The sequence below is a fragment of the Plectropomus leopardus genome, chromosome 11 (genome assembly GCF_026936395.1).
Source record: "Plectropomus leopardus strain MGB_pleo_1.0 chromosome 11, ASM2693639v1, whole genome shotgun sequence".
NCBI classification, from domain to species: Eukaryota; Metazoa; Chordata; class Actinopteri; order Perciformes; family Serranidae; genus Plectropomus; species Plectropomus leopardus.
In genome coordinates this window covers 37,732,608-37,759,595 of record NC_142186.1, presented here as the reverse complement: position 1 = coordinate 37,759,595, position 26,988 = coordinate 37,732,608, and the positions used below count along the sequence as shown (strand labels likewise).

Sequence of the window (26,988 nt, the reverse complement as noted above, 5' to 3'; positions counted from 1 at the left end):
GAGCGTGTCTGGATATTTCTGAGTGAAGTCCATCAGCTGGTTCAGAGGTTTGTGTCTACAACAGGAAGAGGAAACCAATAAAAACACAAACTCTGTCTTCGTCATACAAAACAGTTTATTGGACAGCGTCCTGGTCCAGGTCCAGGTCCAGGTCCAGGTACCAACAGACCCCGTACAAAAAGAAAAACAAACGCTACAGAGAAACTTCCATCTACACAAAACTGCTCCTTAAAAATACATCAACACAAAAGATCAAAGAGATAATAATAACGCATGAGTGAATGCAGGAAGTGATGTCACAGAGCTACCTGTTCAGGAGGGCGCGGCGGGTTCTCCGTGATGACGCAGTCACGTGGGCGGGAAACGAAAACGACGGGAAATGGAAACGAGAGGTAGTGAGGGGGCGCAGAGGTAGCAGCTAAAAGACCAACGAAGAAGAGATCTAGAAGAGGAGGTAGCAGCTAAAAGACCAACGAAGAAGAAGAGGTAGCAGAGAGGAGGGGGGCGGGGTCCACCGAAACTAACGAGAGAAAACTCCGAAATCTTTTTCTCCACAAATTTAAACCAAATCAGTTTGTCAGCTAGAAAAACTGACGGATCGATCAATTAATGGATTCACTGATCAATTTATCGATGTACTGACGGATCGATCATCCATCTGTCAGTTTTCTGATCGATAATCGACTGATTTCCTGGCAGATCGATAACTACGGACTCACCGCGGCGTCGACTGAAATGAGGTTGGCTCAAACAGGATATTGCTTGGTTTGTCGGTGGCGAGCGGTGAGTGTGTGGGGAGGGGGCGGGGTCAGCGAGGTAGGCGGTGCCAGGCGAGCAGAGAGGGGCGGGGTTAATCGCTACAGTGTCAGCACCTAAAAACGTCTAGAAGCCCACGGCGACGAGGAGGAGCCGCCATGTTTGAGTTGCTCTGCGTGAAGGTCAGCAGGAGGTCAGACTCTGTGTGTGTGTGTGTGTGTGTGTGTCCAGTGCGTCGTGGCAGGTCTGTGTGTGTGTGTGTGTGTGTGTGTGTGTGTGTGTGTGTGTGTGTGTGTGTGTGTGTGTGTGCGTGCGCTGCAGCGGCGTGGTCGGTAAGAGACGGTGTGCTGAGTCCGTCAGTTTGTCTCTGATTTAGTGTTAATGAGACGGTGAAGCATCAACTGTTAATGTCTCTGTCTGTGCGTCCGTCCAACAAACGTCTGCGCCTCGGAGACAGTCTGCGTCTTGGGGACAGTCTGCGTCCAACACTGGACCAGACTTGATGTCTTTTGGTGGATCAAACTTTCAGAGACTTGAAGGTTTCATTTTTAAAAACTGGTTTCAGCTGTTTGAACCGTTTCAGATGACGTGAGAGGAAGTGACTGAGGTCAGAGGAGGACCGCCATGACACCGCCGCTGCCCCCAACGCGCACACACACACACACACACACACACACACACACACACACACACACACACACACACACACTGTGGTTCAGTGTATCAGTTAAAGAGGTAGATACTCGGCAGTCGCTCCCTCAGTGTGTTTGATTCATCATCTGGACAACCTGCTGAGCCTAATGTGTGTGTGAGTCTGTGTGTGTGTGTGTGTGTGAGAGAGAGATGAGTGTTAATACACGTGTGTGTGTGTGTGTGTGTGTGTGTGTGTGTGTGTGTGTGTGTGTGTGTGTGTGAGACAGCCTGCAGTCCTTTGTGTGTGAGCGTCTCTGTGCTGTCACAGCTCCCCCCAGTGTTCAGCCCGAGGCACCACACAGCAACGTGTGTGTGTGTGTGTGTGTGTGTGTGTCTGTGTGCACGTGAGATGTGTGTCTATCTGTGTGTGTGTGTGTGTGTGTGTGTGTGTGTGTGTGTGGTGGTGGTGGGGGGACAGCCTCCATGTGACCCAACAGATCAGAGAACAGTGTTTACTACAACCTTAGCTTCGCCACTGAGCCCTGAGAGGAAGTCTGCAGGTGTGTGTGTGTGTGTGTGTGTGTGTGTGTGTGTGAGAGAGAGAGAGACAAAAGTTTCTGGTAGTTTTGAGATAAACAAAGGGAGCCGGTATCAGAGGCCATCAGTAAGGACTTCAGATTCAGAGTTAGTCTTGTGTGTGTGTGTGTGTGTGTGTGTGTGTGTGTGTGTGTGTTAGTATGTGTGTGTGTTAGTTGTCGGTCCCTCGTCCACTCCCCGGTGCTGGAGGACCCACAGGAATGGGAGGTCCAGCTTCAGGCTGTGCGGGGGGGGGTCCAGGGTCTGAGACAGGAAACAGGAGAGTTTTCGGTCACATTTTGGAAGCAGAGGCAGATATTCACAACCTGTTCTGTGACAAACGTCCTTTTTGGGCCCGCCTCCTTTGCTTTTGACGTCAGAGTGAGTCGTCGTCTCCGCCCGAAACACACTGCACGACCTCGCCCGGCTGCAGCGCGGTGGTGCCTGGCGTGTTCAAATGGATGGGGTCGTTCTATATCTCCACATTCATGACCACAGATTTCTCTCATTCATAAAGTCCCGCATCGTCAACAACATCCTGCTAATATTTCACAATAAAATGCCTCCTGTCAACAACTGATGAGATTCTGTCCACAGAGACGCTGTCAGAGATCTTTTATTTTGAAGCGGAGGCAGGAGTGTACAGAGCGATGAAGGGATGGCGTATTTTTGTAGTCCAACAGGAAGTTAGCATGCTCTGGTTCCCTCATCAAAAACCTTCCGGGATTTTTAATTATCGCCAAAAACAATCTCTGTGACGAACACGATTATATGATCCTTCCAGGCTCTGTTCAGCACGGTAATCTTCACAGATGAACTTCTGTGTGTTCTGAAGTGTAAATGAAATCTCCAGAAGCAAAAATAGGTAATTAGGCTATAAACAGACTACATCGAGGTCACGTGACTTAAACAACAACCCCTTCAAATCCTTCAACTTGACTGCAAAAACGTGTTAAAACACAGCCGAAAAATATTAGAAACGTAAATCTACAGGAGCGAGTGTAGACGTGAGGCTGTGAAGGCGGCGAGTGTGTTGAATGAGTTTCTGTGTCGCTGTGATGACGTCTGATAAAGTCTGATGTCGCATTAGCTGCTTTGTTAGCAACACATAAAACCTTCTGAGTTCAAAAATTGGGTTTATACAGATGTTTATGTTGCAGATCAAAGTGTCTAAATATCTTTAGCCTGTTAATAGTTAGGGCGAAGGCAGCACATGTAGCTGCAGCTATTTGCTAGCTTTTTTTGCTATTTTTTCAACTCCATGGCCCCTTCTGCCGCAACACGACTTTTCTACGATAGAGAAGCACTTATCAACATCCGAAAAAAGTCGCGTGGAGTTTGGACTAAATGCAGCAGACCGTGAGAGGATCCCCACCGATGGCAAACGCTCAGACAAGAGAGGGGAAACGACATCGAAAACACCGGACGAAGAGAGGGAGGAGAGCCGGCATCAGGGCGAGGCTGAGCCGACCGACCGAGAGCTGCTCCATTACCAAACCTCCTCCTGACTAACGTCCGCTCGCAGGAGAATAAAGTGATGAGATGAGACGGAGGCTCACTCAGCAACGAATCAGACACTGCTCTGCACACATCTTCACAGAGACATGTTAACCCCTAACATCCCGGTTCAAGCTGTTGCACTGGATGGACGGACCTTATTGGGAGCCATAAGGACACAAGATCTAATGCAAATTTAAAAAATGCTCTGCAAAAAGTTCCTAAAATAATAAAAATAGAAGTCATATGTCAATGTTGTGTTTATTCGCTCATTACTTTCCATTTCTGAACATCTGTCTCCACTATTTAACTTCCCTGTACCATTGAGACGAGGGGACAGGAAGACGAACATGCTGAGGGACTTGTGTGTGTTAGGACTCATGACTTTGCTGTATGTCCTCGTCTCTGACAGATAAAGACGATAAACTGATATAAAAGCCGGTTCAGAGTCAACAATAAGATGAAAATAATTATTAGATAATAATAATCATCCCAACACCATTGTCGCTCACGCAGGACAAGTGTGTCACTTCACTTCTGTCTCCCTGCGATGCGCGAATGTCGTTGTTGCCGTTTGTTTTCCAGTAATGACTTCAGGCTTCTGATTGGCTGGCATGGCCTTACGGTGGAGGTAACACCGCCACCTGTTGCACTGGCGTGCGTTTGCCAGCCTGTGTCTGCGATTTCCTGAAATGCCGCTTTAAATTTTAAACGTCGCACAGGAACAGGCTGCAAATATTGGAGCGTGTCTTTGAGCTGTGGCCCCGCCTCTGACCTCCAGTGTTTCCATGGTAACTGCTATCTGTACTCACACATGCCATTGGGAGCTCCAGGGTGGCGGGGGGGCATCATGGGAGGCATGCCACCAGGAGGGGGGCCGGTGGAGGACGGGCCAGTCATCATCCGTCCTGGCATGGTCTGTCCCGGTCCCATTGGTCCTGAGGACATGGGGACAGAATCAAACCGTCAGCTGACGTTAAATCTGACGTCTTTGTGTCAAACATTCAGTCTTCACAGAGTCAAAAAGATAGGAAAAGACAGATGACAGGGGACATCTTTGAGACACACATTAAGACGCTTTTACTTTGTCTTCACACAAAGACGTCCTATCACCACAAACTTCAGTCCTCTGGGACACACCTTTGTTTATTGATGAGGCTACAGCCGACTGACGGAGACACGGAGGACAGACACACAGCACCAGGAGTCTCTCAAAATAATTTCACTTTCTCTGTGTGTCTCCATCAGTCTGCTCAGAGGACAGAGACACTCAGAGGATGCTTTAAACTAAATGAATGCCTCCGTCAGCTCAGAGGACAGAGACACTAAAATAATGTCTCTGTGTGTCTGCATCAATGTGCTCAACGGACAAGGACACTCAGAGGACACTCACCTGTCTGTCCTGGGTGGTGAGGGGCCATGGGGTGATGTCCCATTGGGGGGTATCCAGGGTGCATGGCGGCTCCGGGTGGGGGCCCTCCGTGGTGGGGCAGTGGGGTTCCGTGGTGTGGCGGGGGCCCCCCAGGGTGCATGCCTGATGGGGGGGCCCCAGAGTGAGGACCAGACCCCGGAGCCTGTCCCTGTCCCTGTCCCTGAGCCTGGGCCTGGGCGGCAGCGGCGGCGGCGGCAGCCGCCTGCTGCTCCATCTGCTGTCTGGCCTTCATCTCTGCGTATTTGAGCTGCTCCATGTGGAACGCCTGTCGCTCTGTGAGCAGCTGCTGCCGCTGGAGCTCCAACTGCAGAGACAGAGGACACGGAGGACACGGAGGACACAGCGGGACAGATGGTTAGGAGGACAATCATTATCAACACAATACGTGTCTGTAATGTGGACAGAAAAATGTGACCTGTAAACTGTTAGTTATTTGTGTCTTTTTGGGGACTTACAGCCTCCTTTTCTCGGTCCATGATGGTCTCGAGCTCCTCGAAGTGTCTCAGTTTGATCTCCAGCTTCTTCATCTGCGTCTCCACCAGCAGAGCCACCAGAGACTTGATCTTCCTCTCCTCCACCGCTGCCAAGTGCTGCCAGTCAAACCAGTCACATCAACCTCAGACAGGACCAGTCCTCCACAAGTACGTCCAGACAATCACACTCTGCGTCCTGTCTCTGTATCTCAGACCTGGCGACGTGTCTTTGTGCCTCTCTGTCTCAGACCTGGTGACGTGTCTTTGTGTCTCTGTGTCTCAGACCTGGCGACATGTCTTTGTGCCTCTCTGTCTCAGACCTGGTGACGTGTCTTTGTGTCTCTGTGTCTCAGACCTGGTGACATGTCTTTGTGCCTCTCTGTCTCAGACCTGATGACGTGTCTTTGTGTCTCAGACCTGGTGACATGTCTTTGCGTCTCTGTATCTCTGTGTCTTTGTGTCTCTGTGTTTTTGTGTCTGTATCACTGCATCTGCGTCTTTGTGTCTCTGTGCTTCTGTATCTCTGTGTCCCTGTATCTTTGTGTCTCTGTGTGTCTGTGTCTTTGTGTCTCACCTTGGCCTTGGTGGCAGCAGACGCCAGTGCGGCGGCGGCGGCGGTGGCGATGTTTCCCTCTCCGATGTCATGCTCGAGTTTCTTCCTCTTGTCGTCTCCGTCCTCTGTCGCCATCTTCTCGTCTTTGTCCTTCTCCTGCTCCGAGGATGACGTGTCCATGGCCTCCTCCTTGTCTTTGTCTGACAGGAAGGAGAAACACATTTAACGAGTCATCCCAGCGAAACGTCCCTCTGTGCTGAGCGCCCTTAGTGTTTGACCTCTGGAGATGGCGTCCTCTCCGTCCTCAAACAATTATCGTAATAATCTGAACAGGAAGCTTCCATGTTGTGTCCACAGTTATTGATTTGTCCTTTGCATGATCAATGTCCCGGAGCAGAGTCATCACACAGAACACCTGTGCAGGTGATACAGCTGTGAACCTGGGGGATTACATCACTGGTTTCATCATGATCCAATATTATATTGATGCGTTGGACAACGATATAATATCATATCAAATACTTTGGACAACGATACAATATCATATCAAATACTTTTGACAATGATACGATATTATATCGATACTTTTGACAATGATACGATATATTGATACTTTGGACACCGATACAATATTAATCACCATTTATCTGATAACAGTTTTCCTCTGAGGAAACTGCAGCGGAAACCCTCTTGGTCTATTCCAGGTCACATGATGCTGTGTCTGTGCTTGTCGGAGGGAGCTGGCTCCCTCGTGATGCAGCAGGAGCTACATGAGCAGTTTTGGCATCGTATAACTTGTGTTCACCTGTGGCGGCTGTCTTGGTGTCTCCTCCCTCTTCGCTGTCCTCCTCGTGCTCCGACGCCTCCACTCCCTCCTTCTTCACCTTGTCGGGGGCCTCTGTCTTGTCGCTCTTCTCCGCAGACTCGCTAGGTTTCTCCGCCTCGTCCTTCAGCTCCGCCTGACGGTTGACCACACAGACACACAGCGGTGAGCGCCACAGGAAGTTCAGCAGTTAGATCTGACTTTAAGGAGGCGGGTTGGGGGTGACTCCAGTAATGGTTTAGGACCGTCTGCTGAACTGCTTCCTGTTTTTATCCAAAGCTCAATTGAGGACATTTAGGGCTCAGACAGGGAACATTTGTTTGATGAACAAGCTCAAATTTGGGCTTTTTTTTTGATGCACTATGGCAGCAATACTCAGCAAATCTGGCCCCTGGTCGTTCCCCAACCAAGTTCAGACAGTAAAAATAGAGTGATTGACTCTGTGAATTGCTTTTGTCCTTTTAGTCTCCATAAGGTGTCAGAGACATAAAACTGCATCAAAATAGAGCTTGTTGATCAAAAAAAGAGCCAGTGGAGGATCCCCCACACCCCCTGACAGAGGGACTAACTAAGACCCCAATGTCCTAAACACATACTAGAAACATGCAAAAATCCAAGAAAAATATAAAAAATCCTAGAAATGTCCTAAAATCCTAGAAATGTCCTTAAGTTTTTAAAATGTCAGAAAATACGAGAAATGTGCTAAAATCCAAAAAACGTGCAAAAAACCTAGAAATATCTTAAAAACCCTAGAAATGTCCTAAATATCCTAAAATGTCCAAAAATTCTAAAAATGTACAAAATACTTATTGTCCCCCTATGCCCATGCCCAGAACCAGCCTTCATCAAAAGAAAAGTCCCGGCAGGTGGACTCCGTATCAAACAGGTGGGGCTCAGGACTGACAGGAGGATTAATGTCCACTCTGTGGGGACAGTCCCCGAGATGATGAGGACACAGAGTGGCACGGTGCATGATGGATGGCTTCTTGGTGAGTAAATAATTAATTCGTTTAATAGGAAATCCACTCTAGTCTTTGTACATGAGGCCCCTGGACGTTGGATTCAGGGACAGGTTTTATAGATCTGTGTCTCAATGTGACTGAGGGGGACAGACAAATTGTTGATTTGGTGGACAGCAAGGTTTTCAAGGACACAGACAGGAGACAGGACATCTTACCTTATCGGCCTGCTGGGAGTCGGAGTCCGTCTCACCCTTCTCCCCCTCGCTGGTCTCTGCAGGTCAAAGAGCAGAGAGGTCATCATGTCTCAGAAACTGTCTCATGTTTCACTACAACTGTTTGTCCTCCAAAAACATCTGTTTTGGTTTTTATTTCAGATCACCAGACAGAAATTCTCTAGATGTTTTCAATTCACATGACTGTGACATGAAAACATTTAGAGAGGTTGGCGGCAGGTCCAGAGGACAGCAGGAGGAAGGAAAGCTGCTGTCCTCTGTCTGTCACAGCCCGGGTCGCTTTGACGGTGTCAGGAGGAGATCTGTACGCAGCACTGAGGGGGGAGAACACTGCAGCGTTTAAGGAGGTCAGGGACCACCAGCAGCTGTGGGAAGATGGGTGTGGCCTCCTCTCCCCTTCTTCTCTCTTCTCCTCCTCCTCCTCCTCTCCTCTCTCTCTCCTTCTCTGCTCCTCCTCCTCTCTCCTCTGCTCCTCCTGTCTTATCAGCACATTAAACCCACTCGGTCCAGAGTTGGTGATGCTTGTTAAAATATTGATTGTGGCCACAGTAAAAGGTGAAAGGGTTAACGGAAGCATAATGTTTCACTAGATGACAACATTTAACATCGGTTGCTATGTCGTTACTAAGGTCCGACCTACCTGCTGGAGCAGTAAACGGGTTTCATTTCATACAGGACTCTACTGACGTGACTGATTGTTTTCCAGGAATTAATCAGGCTCTGTGTGTTTCCATGGAAACTGAGATAACAGTTGCGAAAAGCTTTTTATTTTGAGAGCTAATTGCCTCAAAACATGAATATATTTTGATTACATGGTTTTATTTTGTTGGTAGCAGTTGTATAAGCGCCTCAGTCCTGACATCACTGTCACCCTCTCGTGTAATACTGCTTGTTTAAAAGGTATTTCTTTTTTTCTATAAATGTAGCTGTTGAACTTATTTTTTAAACGTGTGTTTAACTGTTATTTTAGTTTCTTTAAATGTAGCTGTTATTAAACTGTCATAGTGCACCTGAGTGTGTGTTAAGTGTTTGAATATTCTGTGTGTGTGTGTGTGTGTGTGTGTGTGTGTGTTAAAAGCTTCAGGCCAGGCAGCACATTTAAGCTTATTGATCACATCTGTGGCTCCGGAGGGCTTTAACTCTCTCTCTGTCTGTGTGTGTGTGTGTGTGTGTGTGTGTGTGTGTGTGTAAATTATGTTACAGAAAGCTCAGAGCCAAATGACAGAATGCGATGAGCTCTGATGACCCAGTTTCTTCCCCCTCCTCCATCTGTTGTTTTTGATCCGCTGGTTACCACGGCAGCATGCTAACACGTCTGCACGGCTCCCCCTGCTGGTTGACACTGACGTGTGCTGAACGTGTTTTCATCCTGGATATTCAGTCTGTACTCACTGGTTTCACACCCCGTGTGAGCGTGTTGTTAGACTCACCGGTCCTCTCTGGTTCCTCGGGGGCGGTGCCAGCGATGCCGCTGCTCTCCAGGCCGAAGGCGGGGTCCACCTTTCCCGTGCTCCTGGCCGCCTCCTGCACCTTCTTCACATGAGCCTCCACCAGCTCAGCGGGCACCTCCTCACGCACTCTGGAGAACTCCTCTGCAGGAGGAGAGAGGACGTTAGTCTGACATCTCCACACTCAGACAGGACACACTGATAATTTCTGTCTGTCAGTTTGGTGACTGACAGAGGGGTGTTCTGTCTGTTGATGCATCAGGATGAAGCTGATGATGAAGGGTCTTACCGAGGGCAGCCCTGGCAGCAGCTGACGCCACCCTGGGGTCGACCACAGAGGCCAGGAAGGCGACGGTGCTCATGACTGGGTTTCCAGACTGGCTGAAGGGAATGGGCTGGTAGGCCAGAGGGCCCAGCGACGCCTCGGTGCTCTCGACATACGGATCCTCAATGGGCAGCCGCAGGAAGTGCAGGATACACTCGTCCTGGGTGCGTGAGCCGACATGCTCTGACACTTTGTTCCAGTCGTCTTTGAACATCTCCAAAGCCTGGAGGAGGAGACAGCAGTCAACATACGAGCGTTAGTCACGCTATCTGTTCAGTGTCCTCACTGAGCTCAACAGGATCATAAGAAAGAGTCAAAATGATGATGAGGAGGAGGATAATTCACTAAAGACAGAGCGGGAGAGGATTTATAGCAGGAATGACTTATCTAGAGGACGCAAACAGAAGGACTGACAGTTTATAAAAGGAAGAAAAAGAGGGAATGGAAAGAGAGTCTGCGGATTGAGGAGGAACGACATGCAACCAATCCAATGACCGCGTTGTGTTTCCATCAGTATGTTAGTGATGAGATTCACCTCCAGCAGCAGCAGAGTCTCCTGCTCCGTCCAGTCTCTGGTGGAGTTCACTGTTTTACCCTGAAGGGAACCAGAAGACCACATGAAGACAAGTAAACAGATCCACAGGAACACCTACTAACAGAGGTTTGTTTGTTTATTAAGATCCCCATCAGCTTCTGTTTTAGACAGTAGCTTCTCCTCCTGGGCTCTCCATTATTCTCCTTTGCAATCTTTCATACTAACAGAGGTTTTCCTTTATTTTCTGCCTTCAGCCTCCAACACATGAAAAACAGTGATTTTCTGTACTGATTTGTTACAGTTAACTCCTTTCCCCGTCGTTCATCATTTACCAAACCAGACCAAATTATCTCACCCTCTCTAGAAAAGTCAAATTATGATGAGTAAAGCATGTTGGAGATTTGGAGAGAATGGTTTGCTGACCTTGAGATTTTTCTTGCTGTAGAGGTCAGTGCGAAGGCCGAAGTTCTGCAGGTCGATGGCCTTGTCTTTGCCTTTGTCTGAAAAGTTGGGCATCGGCTGTTGAGGTGGAATCTAGAAGAACATGAACAATGTTTAAGTCTCACAGTTTTAGTTCCTGTAGAGACCTTTACATCCCTCACTGCGTCCTATCTGTTTGTCAGCGGGTCTTACCGGCGGTGGTCTGTGGTTCAGGGGCATGAGGCCAGACGGTGTGTCGGCCAGCACGGTAAAGTGGGGAGTAGGTGGAGGTCCCATGGGCAACGGGCGACTCTCAGAGTCAACCTGGTAGTTCACCAAACCCCACTGCTCCAGGAAAGCATGAACTCTGCAGACAGACAGCACTGACCTTTAACTCATAGGGACTGTTTGTCTGTTTAAAATCCTCCTCCTTACTTACAAAGCTCTAAATGTTCAGGCTCCATCCTATCTGTCACAGCTCATAGTTCCCTGTCGACCCTCAAGATCACTGTGCTCTGAAAACGCAGGGTTACTTGTGGTTCCCAAAGTCTCCAAAAGTAGGATGGGAACCAGAGCCTTCAGCTACCACGCTCCTCTCCTATGGAACCATCTTCCAGGTTCGGTCAGGGAGGCAGACACCGTCTCCACTTTTAAGGGTAGACTTAAGACCTTCCTCTTTGATAAATCTTATAATTAGGGCTGGCTCAGGCTGCCTGGACCTGCCCCTAGTTAGGCTGACATAGGTTTAATCTGCTGGAGGACTTCCTCTGATACGCTGAGCTCCTTCATCCTTCTCTTGCTCCCTCCATCTGAAAAGGCTCATGTCTGTTTACTGCATTACGCTAACTCCGTTGCCTCTCCGGAGCGTTCCTGCTCCCTTGTCTCCTAGTTTTCTTGGATCCTGGCTGCAGTCTTGGCTGCGCCTGATCGTGGTGATAGCTGTGCTGGTGTTGTGATCCTGCCTTTGGTTGTGCTCGTGCTGTGCCTGCACTGATACTGTACCTCCGGCTCGCCCCGATCGTGGCCTTGGTTTTGCCGTCGCTGTGGTCCTGTCTGAAGCTACGCCTGTGTTGTGGATCCTGGTTACGTCGATGCCGTGGTCACGCTTGACGGGACCTCCTACTGCCATTATTATGAGCCACGCCTCCACTATCAATATACGCATGGGACTCTGATCCACACCCACAATATTATCTTCGAGTGCATTTAGTGATTTCAGACCTATCGTTATTGTGATATGACATGCATTTGTTTCCTTTATTGCTGTGCTATTTCCACTAGGTGACCTGTCACAATCAATGTAGCTGCTAATCACTGACATATCCCAGACTGTCAGCAGCTGCACTCACACACTGAGCATGGAGGAGATTAAACATAATTTTTTTCTGTGGTGGTGTTTTTTTCAGCTAAAACATAGTGGCATCAATACAGACACATGGCATTTAAATGGTTAAAATTCTGAAAATAAATGAATATTTGATATTTATGATTAGGACTGATGTTGGTAAAAAAAAAAAAAAACCTCGTTTAAGTAGAAAATCATATTAATATATAATTTTTAAAGCTTGATTTTGAAAAGTGAATTTTGTGTGCAGAGTGGTGTGAGTGTGTGTGATATTAAAGCAGCCCAAAGGGTTAATAAACTTTACAGATGGATGGACAAGTATTTTAAATCTCCTCTTGGACCGGAAACTGGCAACTTCTTAAATACTAGTGTATTAAAAATGAGTGTATGAGATGTGAGACCTCATGATGGCGCAGACGTCCCCGGTGAGGTTCCTGCGGCAGGAGGTGGAGGTGAGGTACTCCTGAGGGTTCAGGCGATACGTGTCGATCATGAAGTTCCTGTAGGCCAAATATCTGTCCAACAACCGTACAGATTATTATCACCATAGGAAACACTTTGGCTCTGCAGCAACATTTCATACAGAACCAATAACATGTCTGCTGGTTTCACGTGTTCTCTGTGTAATAAACTCACATCTCTGGAGTTTTGGACTTGTTCTTTCCATTGAAAAACTCGGGCAGAGCTCGTCTCTCAATCTCATGGATGCTGGCAGGAAAGAAAAGGTTTTATGATCATTTATTCAAAGTAATTTGAAGTGGAAGTTATCTGCTACATTACAGCATGTTTAACTGGTCAAAGCGGAGTCATCTCTGACTGCCGTCACTGTTGAACTGGCCGGGCAGCTTCAACTGCTGGTCCACACGAGGCGGGTTTCCATCACTGAAACCTGAGCGGTATTTTCGAAATTTCGATCAAACTCAATGTGGAGACGACTGTGTTTCCACTGAGTGATATTACGTGACTTCTCTCGCGATGTTACGTGACTTTCCTCTGGCGATAACGACCCAGTAACCATGGTGATGGATGTCCAAAACATTGTTAGGTTTATTTCTATTGCAGCCGCTCAATACAGCTGATCTAATAATAAAGAATTTCTTCATCTCGTGTAACAGTGAAGAAGGGTTTAATGGCGGTTGGCGTCCATTAGGTCACATTACTGCCGCCTGGTGTTACACAGCACATGAACCATAAAAGCCAAAAAAGGGTTTCCATTGCTGTTTTGCAAAATATGGCTTTTTGAATCACCTGAAATACCACCTCATGGAGCGTAAAAACGTTTTTGCGATAAACGGGGGTTGATATGAAACTGACACGTTTCCATTTGACTTATTTCGTATTCGCAATTTCAATTAGTGCAGGTTGAGGGTAAACCTGCCTACAGCTAGTGACTTTAATAAATAAAGAGATGAGAGCTCTTCAGGTTTAACAAATTGGTCTCTCGGGGCGTTCGTGGCAGAGGAACCTGAACAGCGGCCCGATGACTCCTCGCTCTCACCAGTTGTAGTCGAACCAGGCGCTGTAGCTGGGGATGATGATGTGGTGAGTCTGTTCGGTCACGTTGTCCTCGCCGGCGTCCATCAGACGGTTGATCTCAGCTTTGCCTTGTTCCTCCTCGTCCTCCAGAGACACACAGAGTCAGACCAACACATGGCAACATTTTATAAAGCAGCCCTGACCACCAGATTTCTTCTTCTCTTGGTGTAACACCTGTTGGCCGCCATACTGAAAAACTTTACTGGGCAGTCGATGTTTGCGGACCAGTGATTGAATTTAAATGACTCGACTGGAGATGTGATGTACATTACAGGACCCACGGGGCTCAGCAGCAGTATCCCTAAGCTCAAATGTTATTGATTTTTGGGTTTTGACCTCTATCTGAGACAGCTGGAGTCAGGTGACCCGCGTTGGTTTGATGAGTCGGCGGTGCTCTTACCTTTCCACCAGACAGCACCGAGTCATCCTCCATGTCATCTGTAAAAACGTCACACCGGTGTTAGTGGAGACACATCACCAGATACTCTGTAAAGGTCTGATTAATGTGATCTCTCGTACCGAGGTCGGCGCTCACCCCTCCCTTCACCGGAGTGCTCTCACTGTCTTTCTTTGAGTTCACTGTGTGGAAAAAAGCAGAAAAACTGCAAATACAGACAGCTGAATCCAGCCACGGGGACGGAGACATTCACAAAAGACAAGTCCAAAACAGGGTGTGTGTTCAGTGTGTGTGTGTTACTGTAAAAGTGGGACATCCCTGATGGGACTCGATCTAAAAACAGCACTTCAGTAAAAACTTTGATTTGAATTAAGATTTTAAGAGAATTTCTAAAGAGAAGGTGAGAACAGACCAGCTTCACAAATATCCTCCATTTACTTCTTTACCCAACGCACCGTGTGTGTGTGTGTGTGTGTGTGTCTGTGTATGAGGGGACACAGAATGATACAAAGGGACACATGCATTTAAAAGAAAACAGACTTCAGTTTGAGCGTCCCTCTTGTCCCCTCCCTAAGCACATACCACTCTTGGACATGCTACCGTCCTCAATGCTGGCACCAGCTGAGGAGTCGTCCATGTCCTTGGCCATGTCCTCCTCGGTGTCCTCCTCTTCACCTCTGTGTCCCCGCCTCTTCCAGTGAGGCCCCTGATTCCTGACGCCAAACAGAGGGAGAGACAATCCAGGTAAACCAGAGAGCGGCTCAAACTGCTCCAGATATCAGACGGTCAGGTTCAGTCTCAGAGTGCCGCCGCCGTGCACCGTTCTGCCAACGTTTACCGATAAACGGGTTTCCTCAAACTGAAACTGTGTGAAACAGTCTGAAACAGGCTTTGAGGTGTGTTTTCTCCTGTTTGGTGTAATGTTTAGTAGACCTTCACTTGTTATACTTGGATGTTCGTGTCACAGTCGGTTTGGTGCCGTGAACGTTTCCCACGACAGTCTGAAGCGAATGAAACTCCTCCGCGTTGAGGTCGTAACCCAGCAGGATGTTTAACGCACCGCTCTGTGTTTCATGTTTAATAAAGGTTTAGTCGGGGCTGAACACAGCCCAGACATGTTTCAGACTGCTCCCTCGAACATCCTGAACATCTACAATCATAATAATATTAACAATAACAACATTAATATTATTAATTATATAAAGATATCAGTTCAGGTGACTCAGTGTGTGTTCGCTTTTGGCAGAGAAAAGATATATTTTGTAAATATTTATGTTATTTTATGCCAGCGCTGGCTCTGAGAAATGCATCGCATCACTATGTGATCCTACTAAACTCTAACTTTGAAAAAATACAAGCTCTAACAATTAAAAAAAAAAAAATCACCTCTAAATACTGCAACTTGCATTGTGACTTTCTAGGAAAGCTGCCATGAAATCAAGCATTTCAGGCCAAAACAGTCACAAAAACAGCCTGTGAAATCCTGGAGGGACCAATTAATTCGCCGCTGAAAGTAGTCCTTATCAGAGGGCAGAACGCGGCTGTTTCAGACTACACACTCAGCTCAAATCAGCCAAAGACTCTCTGTACCTTCACACTCTTACAGGAACTCCTTACCCCTTCTTTCCTCCCTTCCTGCGGGACTCGGCGGGCGTGCTGGGCGGCGAGGGCGAGCGCCTCCTCTTCTTGCCGGCAGAGTTGGCCTTGCGCTCCTTGCGATCGGGTGTACGGGAAGACTGATCAGACAAACCCCGTGCAGCGCAGGGAGCGAGGGATGGAGGATGAGAGAAAGAGCCGCAGGATGAGAGGATGAACGGGTGGAAACACACAAGGAGGGGAGGGGTGGGGGGACGGGAGAGGGACGGCGGGGAGGGGTGAGGTGGCGGTGGAGGGGACACTCTGGGTTCCTGTCCACTGTCCTCTGGGTCAAAACAAAAACCTGCAGGACCTCTGGGATTTTTACACCGCAGTTTCAACATGTATGATACCAACAACACGTTTTCATTTCCATCAAACCAACAATTATGTAACAAAATTATTACTTTTATACTAGATCTTTTCGTCAAGATAACTTTTATGATACTAACGACACGTTTCGTGTTTTATTCAAGATCATTTTTATGACACTAGCACGTTTTTTTTCCATCGATAATCTTCAGCGATGAACTTTCTGCCTGTTTGCAGCCTGAAAACAACCAGCAGCAGTCAAACGCTAACGTTAGGCTGTAAACAAACTACACTACGGTCACATGACTGAACGACGCCGATCGGTTTAATCAACCACAAACCCCCAAACCAAACCGGCTTGTGATTGGCTGCCCACAGAAACCTGCACGGCTGGTTAGCTTCACGTCAGCGGAGTCAGAGCGACCACGCCATCTGATTAGAATCACGTTATTAAACCTTCTTTAGTTATTTTATCAGCTTTTGTTTTCATTTTTAAATCCTGGAAATTATCAAATTTCAGACAATTAGAATTCCATAATTCATATATTAAACTTCTAATGAGTAAGAGGGTTTTTGAGGTGCACGAAGTCTTCATATCAGAGTCTTAACTGCAATATTTGGTGTGATATTTCCACTGCAGCCTTCCTCTGTACAATTATTCAAATGTGCCGTTTTTTTACAGCTCTCGGCTATATTTAACATGTGACACTCATTGGTTACTGTATATTATATATATGTGTGTGTGTGTGTGTGTGTGTGTGTGTGTGTGTATATTGTTACTGGTGTATATCTGTTGTTCATTTGTCACATTGCACATGCATTTATACTTTTATATATTAAAAACTGTTAAAATATAATTTTGTAACTACTTTTATACATTGCATTGTAGCATAAAGCAGTTTGATATTTTACACACTTAAACACTCAGCACATTATTCATATTATAAATGCAATATTTACATACTTGTGCTACTCGTCTATTATTGTATTTCTTTAGATTTATTTATTTTATTTACTAAGTGTAGCTTTCATATTTATATTTGATATACTTGTGCTTTTATTTATTTCTACTTCTATATTTCTGTTTGACATCAGAGCGATGACACACTTCTTCCACCCGCAGGGATCAATAAAGTTTTTCTCATTCTGATGATTTTAAAAACGTGGACAGAAACCCTAAATCCACCTGAAGGAGACAAAGAGTGAGGAAAGGTTTGGAAAGGATGGACAGGCGGGCAACAGACCGAGAGAGACAGAGAGACAGAGAGACAGAGAGACAGAGAAACAGACGACGGAGGAGGACGGCAGGACAGCACCATGCAACAAAAACATTCACTTCTACACAAAGCAGACAGACAGACAGACGTCATGGCCGCTCTGTGGTTTACAGCTGGTGTTTGGGTGTCGTGAGGACAGGCAAAGTTTTGTGGGACACACCAGATATTTTGGGTGTTTTCGGGTGTAGTCCTCTTTGAAAGAACTGAACTGAAAAGGGACTCTTCAGGGACATCTTCAAGTGGACTCAGTTGTCTCTTTGGTCCACATCAGCTCTGACGGGGCCTCAGTCCCCTTTTTGTTCGCACCATCTATCTATCTAGATCTGGATCTACATCACTCATGCACTGCTGCACCACTTGTTGTATTACTAAATGTTGTATTTTCCTTAATTTGATGTGCTCAGTTTTCAGCCTAATTGTTATCTTACTTTTACTAGCTTTGTCAAGTGGGTTTTATCCATGTGAAGATGCACTCTATGTTTTCTATTATGATCTTATTGTATTTTTACATGCAGGTTTTTTATTATAATATTATATTATTATTATTATTATTATTATTATCATATTAGAATCAGCACAGGGTGGATGGATGGATGGATGGATGGGTGGAGGGTTGGATGGATGGATGGATGGATGGATGGATGAGTGGGTGGATGGATGGATGGGTGGATGGGTGGATGGATGGATGGATGGATGGGTGGGTGGATGGGTGGATGGATGGGTGGATGGATGGATGGGTGGGTGGATGGATGGATGGGTGGATGGGTGGATGGGTGGGTGGATGGATGGATGGGTGGATGGGTGGATGGGTGGATGGATGGATGGATGGATGGATGGGTGGGTGGATGGATGGATGGATGGATGGATGGGTGGGTGGGTGGATGGGTGGATGCATGAATGGATGGATGGATGGATGGGTGGGTGGATGGATGGGTGGATGCATGACTGGATGGATGGATGGATGGGTGGGTGGATGGATGGATGGATGGGTGGGTGGATGGGTGGATGGGTGGATGGATGGATGGGTGGGTGGATGGGTGGATGGATGGGTGGATGGATGAATGGGTGGGTGGATGGATGGATGGGTGGATGGGTGGATGGGTGGGTGGATGGATGGGTGGATGGGTGGGTGGATGGAGGGATGGGTGGGTGGATGGATGGGTGGATGGGTGGATGGATGGATGGGTGGATGGATGGGTGGATGGATGGGTGGATGGGTGGGTGGATGGATGGATGGGTGGATGGATGGGTGGATGGGTGGGTGGATGGATGGGTGGATGGATGGATGGGTGGGTGGATGGGTGGATGGGTGGGTGGGTGGATGGATGGATGGATGGGTGGGTGGATGGATGGATGGATGGGGGGGTGGATGGGTGGGTGGATGGATGGGTGGATGGATGGCTGGGTGGATGGATGGGTGGATGGGTGGGTGGATGGGTGGATGGATGGGTGGATGGATGGATGGGTGGGTGGATGGGTGGGTGGTTGGGTGGATGGATGGGTGGGTGGATGGGTGGGTGGCTGGATGGGTGGATGGATGGATGGGTGGATGGATGGGTGGATGGGTGGATGGGTGGGTGGATGGATGGATGGGTGGGTGGATGGGTGGATGGATGGATGGATGGGTGGATGGATGGATGGGTTGTTTCATGTGATTTTTGTCTTGTAAAGCACATTGGGCTGCATTTCTTGTATGAAAGGTGCTATACAAACAAAGTGTATTATTATCGTTTATTATTATCTACATGTACCTTCAAGTGTTCACGTACTAAAAGTTGTCGGTCTGAGTGTGCTTGGAGGGCTAAAAGGGGCCGAGCAGCGTGCAGCTGTCCTGAGGACGGAGGGCAATGACGCTGCTGTCAGAGCACAAACACCGAGAGCACAGATATCTACCTCCTCCTCTTTGGGGAAGATCCTCTGACGAAAGCTGACCGGCTTCTTGTTCTCGTCCACCTCGTAGTCCTCTTCATTCATCCACTCGTTGAAGGCGTCCGTGTCTAAAACCCACCTGGCGTGGACCTGAGTGGGAGTTGGACAGAGACGGGCGGAGACAAGTCCATCAGTCTTAGTTTATCCTAATGAACCCAAAGCTTCCCTTCACACTGCTGCAGGTCACAGACAGGTCATCAGCAGCACCTCTAACCCAAACACTCAGACGACTGATGGTCTTCTGAAAACAGCAGCATTGTCCTGAGCTCCCCAAAACACGCCTCTGTCTCTCTGGAGCTGACCAGCTGACTGATAATTATTTCATTACAACAAAGAAAACTGATGACAACATCAGTCAGTGTTTCCTCTACACTCATTTAGGAGTGGCGGCCCGCCACTCCTAAATCCTACCCGCCGCTCCTTCAAATGTCGTTTTTTTGTGTTTTTTTTTTTTAATTGCAAATACACCACCGCCGCATCACAGCACAGTCCTGCACTGCGTTGGGTGTCACGAGTGCTGAGGCAGATAACTATCTTGCTCCGTATCTACTCTTTGGGGTAGATAGCACCGCCCCCTCCCACCCCCCAACAGAACTAACTGGTGCCGACGTTAATTAGCTACTCACATCCAGGCATCAGGTCGGACAGTCAGAGGAGTGTCGGCTTGAAAATAGCGTGCAACTTACCGGAGAAAAGGTAGACTTATTAGCCAACTCAACTCAGTGTCGCTAACGTGAGTAAACTAATTGATAGCATTAAGCGATATACACGCCATGATGTAACTGCTGACTGCATTTTCAGATGAGCTTGTTCAAATATTTTTCAAAGAAGAGAAAGACACCTGATGAGGATGGCGCTAGTCAGGTATCATTAGCCTTTTTACTGACTCAAATTATGATGGTTAGGTAAAAAATTATGTTCACACTTGTAATCAAATGTGACGTGAGTGTAAATTATCTAACGTTAATGTTTTATGTAATCGTATAAGACAAGTAACAGACAGGGAGGAGCAGTGCAACAAAGTGAAGGAGAGCAGAGTACAGGAGGGGGAGTGCCGAGTGAAGGAGCAGGAGAGCAAAGTGATGGTGCCGGAGAGAGAGATGAGAGGAGAGGAGAAAAACATAAAGGGAAACACAGGCTATCAGGCTGGGACCCTAAATGGGTTGAAAAAAAAAATAAAAAAAATAAAAAAAATGATTGTTTCTATTTGTAGGTGAAGACTGACTTGAGAAACAGGCTGCAGGGGGATCACCCTGCAGCATGTATGCTGCTGAGCATCAGCGGGCCTCTTGGGGAATTTCCGTACAACAGAGCCTCAGAGCTGCTCTACAAAAAACCAAGAAAAATCCATTGTTCTGAGCCTGGGTGCAAACTTTGCCACTGATTACAGCCCCATCAAGAAATTATTATTTATTGTTTTTATTATTTTATTGTTGAATTTTTGTTATTATTTTTTATTTTTACATTCAGCCTTTAAAAAGCGTCATTTGTTTACGCCGCCACGGCTCCCCGGAGAGCCTGCCCCCGCTGCTGAAAAAAATCCTAGAGGAAACACTGTCAGTCATTTATTTTTCTCATTTTTATTGTACTTTTTTCTCTTTTTTGTATAATTATTATATTCTCTATTATATGTACACGCACACTCATGTATACACATATCCCTCTTAGAATTATTCACATCCTAAATTGTCCTCTTGGTATTATTTGCTCAGTGCATCTTCTCTCCCTTCTTTCTCAGCTGCAGACATACATGCACCCAAACACACAATTGACCTCACTAACCGCCCACAGCTGAGTAAAATAATCACTTTGCATATCAACAGCAAGAAAACCACTATGCCGGATCATGTCTTTGTCTGTTTTTTGTTGTTTGTTTGCTTGTCTGATTTTCCATCTCCATCTACCCCCACATATGTGTTGCCTCTTAATACCCTGTTCTTGTTATTGTGTTTGTCCTGCCCTTTTGCACTCACTAAAAAACAAGAAATAAAGAAAATGAAATGAAACTGATGACTTGTTTTACAATGAAAGGAGTTTTCTGAACACAGGTAACTATTTATTAACAATAAATAAAAAACACCGGACAGTTTTTCTTTTTGAAAAACAAATTACGTTCGGGGGATTAAAGATGTTGAAGTGGTTGCTGCTCACCTTCCAGGGTCTGTCCGTGCTGGGGGCGTCCTCCACGTCTCCATCCACCTCGCTGGCTGACACCCAGGTATCATAGCTGAAAAAAGGGATGAGAACGACATCCATCAGCTGACAACTGAAACATTACACCCACAAAAGGATCATCACTTCAAAAGCTTTGATAAATCGGTAACATGAAACCCCAAAAAATATAATGAAAACAAACTACACATTTGATAAAAATTTGTATTATATAAATAATAATAATAATTTTTAAAAAACTGGAGCAACAACATTTGTATTTGGTTTTTTTAATTCGGCAAAATCTGAGTGAAAACCCTGTTATACCTATCTACTCCTTCAAATACAAATACAGAGTCAACAAAGTGACAATATCTGATTGAATATTTGATAAAAGAAAGAAAGCAACAACAATAATGTACATAAAGATACTTAAAAACCAAACAAAGACAACAAGAACAAATAAACATAGAGTGACAATTGTTTGGGTTTAGTTACAGTTGTCGTAAGACTTTTGGTTTGGGGTTATTCTTTTTTTGTTGGTGCCTGTGCACCTTTATATTCTTCTTCCTGTTATTACTCAGATTCATTTTGTATAAATGTTTTGTGTCTTCCTGCAGACGACCCCAAAGCTTCTTTACCTACAAAATATCATCTTTTCAGAATGCGTCTAGCTTCATGACACACTGAGATGTTTAAAATGGGGAAACTGCTGGTTGGTTGGCTGGTGTGTGGTCTCACCTGTCGGGGGACAGACCCCAGTGCACCAGCACCTGCTTGTCTTTCCTCATGACAGGACGAAGCCATTCCTCTGCAACACACACAAAGCAGCGCTGACACACACACACACGCACACACACACTGACCAATAAACCAGTCCTCAGGTCCAATGATGACACAGTCTCTCACAGATTTCCCTGCTAGCTGATGTTATTTCCACACCATCACAGGTAACGGCTGCTCTGTCTGGATCGAGACTGAATAAATCAGAGGCTGTTTCAGAGACGTTCGGCCCTACCTTCTTCCTGTTGGGATGGAGACGGGTAGATGTGGTGGGTGGCTTTGGACTTGTCCTCCGTGATGGACCCCTGGACATGATGGAGAGGACAAAATGATAACATAAGAAAGAAAAGGCCCCGATTGGCTGGTCAGACGTGTTGAGTCGGGGCTCACCTGGTGCCTCTTGATGATGTCCTTCAGTTTACCGGCCTGTTTCTGCTCGATGTCCGGCGACAGAAACACCGTGGGCCGAGTCAAGCAGTTATTCTAACAACACACAAACATCAAGTCAGAACAATCGACACACTTCATCTACACACCGCTGCACACTTCATCTGCACACTTCATCTGCACACTTCATCTACACACAGCTGCACACTTCATCTGCACACAGCTGCACACTTCATCTGCACACTTCATCTACACACAGCTGCACACTTCATCTGCACACTTCATCTGCACACAGCTGCACACTTCATCTGCACACTTCATCTACACACAGCTGCACACTTCATCTGCACACTTCATCTACACACAGCTGCACACTTCATCTGCACACTTCATCTACACACAGCTGCACACTTCATCTGCACACTTCAATCTACACACAGCTGCACACTTCATCTGCACACAACTGCACACTTCATCTGCACACTTCATCTGCACACTTCAGCTGCACACTTCAGCTGCACACTTCATCTACACACAGCTGCACTCATCTACACACTTCATCTGCACACTTCATCTGCACACTTCATCTGCACACTTCATCTGCACACTTCATCTGCACACTTCATCTACACACAGCTGCACACTTCATCTGCACACTTCATCTGCACACTTCATCTGCACACTTCATCTGCACACTTCATCTACACACTTCATCTACACACAGCTGCACACTTCATCTACACACTGCTGCACACTTCATCTACACACTGCTGCACACTTCATCTACACACTGCTGCACACTTCATCTACACACTTCATCTACACACAGCTGCACACTTCATCTGCACACAGCTGCACACTTCATCTACACACAGCTGCACACTTCATCTACACACTGCCGTACACTTCATCTACACACAGCTGCACACTTCATCTACACACTGCTGCACACTTCATCTGCACACAGCTGCACACTTCATCTACACACTGCTGCACACTTCATCTACACACTGCTGCACACTTCATCTACACACTTCATCTACACACAGCTGCACACTTCATCTGCACACAGCTGCACACTTCATCTACACACAGCTGCACACTTCATCTACACACTGCTGCACACTTCATCTACACACAGCTGCACACTTCTTCTACACACAGCTGCACACTTCATCTACACACTGCCGTACACTTCATCTACACACAGCTGCACACTTCATCTACACACTGCTGCACACTTCATCTACACACAGCTGCACACTTCATCTGCACACAGCTGCACACTTCATCTACACACAGCTGCACACTTCATCTACACACAGCTGCACACTTCATCTACACACTGCCGTACACTTCATCTACACACAGCTGCACACTTCATCTACACACTGCTGCACACTTCATCTGCACACAGCTGCACACTTCATCTACACACTGCTGCACACTTCATCTACACACTTCATCTACACACAGCTGCACACTTCATCTGCACACAGCTGCACACTTCATCTACACACAGCTGCACACTTCATCTACACACTGCTGCACACTTCATCTACACACAGCTGCACACTTCATCTACACACAGCTGCACACTTCATCTGCACACTGCTGTACACTTCATCTACACACTGCTGCACACTTCATCTGCACACTGCTGCACACTTCATCTACACACAACTGCACACTTCATCTACACACAGCTGCACACTGCTGCACACTTCATCTGCACACTGCTGCACACTTCATCTACACACTTCTACACACTTCACCTACAGATCAAAGACTCTCTTCAGGTGATTATTGTTAAATATGTAGATGATATTTAGACATGTTTCCATCAGCAGGTATGTGCGCTGTTCCCCAGTCAGCAGTATGTGTGTGTGTGTGTGTGTGTGTGTGTGTGTTGAGTTTGTGTCGTACCTGGACCAGGTTCTTCTCCACATTAAGGAACATTTCCACGTTCCTGTCCATGCGGGACGGGTTCTGCAGGTCGAATCGCCGCCTGCAGTGGAGGACAGAGAAGTGTCGGGTGAAATGTGGTCGGCACTCCAGTGAAACCAGACATCAGACCTGTACAGGGAACCGGTTTATCATGGCAGAGCCGACTGGAGCACGCCACGACCACGTGAGGGTTAAAATTGGGTCAACTCACCAGCCCTGCTCGCTCTTAAACTTGTAGACCGACCCCAAGATGTGACAGAGAGCGCCCCCTGCCTTGAAATCCAGGAAACACTTGGCCTAAAGACAAAGATAACAATGAGCAAATTAATTAAACTACTGAAGCCGAGTGTGTTTTATTCGTGTAATTCAATAATAATATTATTGTTAATAATACGGTGATGAGATTTACTAATGAAAATCATGTTCTTACGGGCAGCTTGGTGAGAGCAGGATTGTTGATTCTGCGTCCAAACGCGTCCTCCTGGAACTGCAGCAGCTGGACCACCAGGCCCGCCAAGGACTTACTTGAGGGGGAGTCATTTTGGACATACTGGGACCAGACAGAGAGGACACGGTGAAAATGTTTTTATTTAGTGAAAACAGTAAAGTCCACTCTGTGATTTTTATTTAGTGAAAACAGTAAACATCTTTTTTTTAATTTAGTGAAAACAGTTAAGTCCACTCTGTGATTTTTATTTGGTGAAAACAGTAAACATCTTTTTTTTTTAATTTAGTGAAAACAGTAAAGTCCACTCTGTGGTTTTTATTTGGTGAAAACAGTAAACATCTTTTTTTTTAATTTAGTGAAAACAGTAAAGTCCACTCTGTGGTTTTTATTTCGTGAAAACAGTAAACATCTTTTTTTTTAATTTAGTGAAAACAGTAAAGTCCACTCTGTGGTTTTTATTTCGTGAAAACAGTAAAGTCCACTCTGTGGTTTTTATTTAGTGAAAACAGTAAAGTCCACTCTGTGATTTTTATTTAGTGAAAACAGTAAACATCTTTTTTTAATTTAGTGAAAACAGTAAAGTCCACTCTGTGGTTTTTATTTCGTGAAAACAGTAAACATCTTTTTTTTTAATTTAGTGAAAACAGTAAAGTCCACTCTGTGGTTTTTATTTGGTGAAAACAGTAAAGTCCACTCTGTGGTTTTTATTTAGTGAAAACAGTAAAGTCCACTCTGTGGTTTTTATTTGGTGAAAACAGTAAACATCTTTTTTTTTAATTTAGTGAAAACAGTAAAGTCCACTCTGTGGTTTTTATTTGGTGAAAACAGTAAACATCTTTTTTTTTAATTTAGTGAAAACAGTAAAGTCCACTCTGTGGTTTTTATTTCGTGAAAACAGTAAAGTCCACTCTGTGGTTTTTATTTAGTGAAAACAGTAAAGTCCACTCTGTGATTTTTATTTAGTGAAAACAGTAAACATCTTTTTTTTAATTTAGTGAAAACAGTAAAGTCCACTCTGTGATTTTTATTTGGTGAAAACAGTAAACATCTTTTTTTTAATTTAGTGAAAACAGTAAAGTCCACTCTGTGGTTTTTATTTGGTGAAAACAGTAAACATCTTTTTTTTTTTAAATTTAGTGAAAACAGTAAAGTCCACTCTGGATTTTTATTTAGTGAAAACAGTAAAGTCCACTCTGGATTTTTATTTAGTGAAAACAGTAAAGTCCACTCTGTGGTTTTTATTTAGTGAAAACAGCAAAGTCCACTCTGGATTTTTATTTAGTGAAAACAGTAAAGTCCACTCTGTGGTTTTTATTTAGTGAAAACAGTTAAGTCCGCTGTGAGATGATTATTTTTATTAAAGTCAGTTTAGTCCACTCTATGATCATTTTTTCTTTATAAAAACAGTCAAGTCTGCTCTGTGATGAGCACTTGTGATTGTCGTTTAGTGGAAACATTAGTTTGATGGTTCGGTGAACCGTTTTGGGGGTTTTGGGGTTAATACTAGAAGTTGTCTGATTGTCCCGTGACTAACCTTTGGTTAACCCTGACTCTCTGAGCTTCTCGGTTCTTTATACATGTTCTCTCTCCGTTTTGGGGGGTTTGTGGACAGATGGAGGTTGTAAACATCGTCTGAGCAGCTGCAGAGATTCGGTCCAAACATTTTCAGCCCGTTATGTTTTCAGCTCTGAGTGAGCAGCTAGCGTGCTAACGGCGAGCTAACGGACAAACACACCTCTGCGGCTACCAGCGACATGTGCTAACTGAGCACCACCTGAATCTCTCAGCCGAACTCAAATGTTCACTCAAGCAGCATGAACTTCATCAGCTGCCGTTATAGCTCCGTTATCTCCGTTAGCCGTGTTAGCTCCGTTAGCCCCGTTAGCTTCGTTAGCTCCATTGTGCCGCCGCTGAGCAGCCCCGCTAGCCGCCGTTAGCTCACCTTCTTGTAGTTCTTTCCGACCCACTGCCGCACCGTCTCCAGCTGGGACACTGTCTCCGAGCTCTCCCAGAACTTGGTGGACGGACCGCCGTCCTTCTTCCGTCCCACCGCGGTGCCGCCGCCCGCCGGGCCGGTGGCCGGTCCTCCGGAGCCCGTCCCGCCCGCCGTGGTCGCAGCCGTCGCCATTGTGTGTTTTGTTCGATGTCTTTCTCCTCCGTTTTTCAACGATACCG

The 26,988-nt window shown here is 46.2% G+C and overlaps 1 protein-coding gene across 2 annotated transcripts; it reads right to left on the bottom strand.

Annotated features, from left to right (window-relative positions):
• Positions 1-97: 97 nt before the first annotated feature.
• Positions 98-26,988, bottom strand: smarcc1a (SWI/SNF related BAF chromatin remodeling complex subunit C1a). Of its 2 annotated transcripts, none has more exons than XM_042489782.2 (28): positions 26,756-26,988; positions 24,796-24,915; positions 24,577-24,662; positions 24,345-24,426; positions 22,422-22,514; positions 22,267-22,336; positions 21,990-22,059; positions 21,249-21,324; positions 19,062-19,187; positions 15,562-15,680; positions 14,527-14,657; positions 14,067-14,126; positions 13,948-13,985; positions 13,510-13,631; positions 12,648-12,719; positions 12,413-12,526; positions 10,880-11,033; positions 10,670-10,780; positions 10,247-10,306; positions 9,676-9,934; positions 9,369-9,530; positions 7,921-7,976; positions 6,726-6,879; positions 5,942-6,120; positions 5,350-5,484; positions 4,856-5,198; positions 4,275-4,400; positions 98-2,229 (listed from the first exon to the last, which is right to left on the bottom strand). In XM_042489782.2, exons 1-28 carry the CDS (start codon positions 26,939-26,941, stop codon positions 2,138-2,140), a joined length of 3,396 nt encoding a protein of 1,131 aa, XP_042345716.2. In that variant the 5' UTR covers positions 26,942-26,988; the 3' UTR covers positions 98-2,137. The 2 variants fall into 2 exon arrangements, with proteins under 2 accessions (XP_042345716.2, XP_042345717.2); XM_042489783.2 differs by having other exon boundaries at positions 15,562-15,656.

What these genes read in the sequence shown, in the direction of transcription:
- smarcc1a (XM_042489782.2), bottom strand. Translation starts at nt 26,941, where the DNA reads ATGGCGACGGCTGCGACCACGGCGGGCGGGACGGGCTCCGGAGGACCG. An exon ending in AGGGGTGAGCGCCGACCTCG is followed by an intron (nt 13,986 to 14,066) that starts GTACGAGAGATC and finishes ACGTTTTTACAG; the next exon opens with ATGACATGGAGGATGACTCG. An exon ending in GACGTCTGCGCCATCATGAG is followed by an intron (nt 11,034 to 12,412) that starts GTCTCACATCTC and finishes GTCTGTCTGCAG; the next exon opens with AGTTCATGCTTTCCTGGAGC.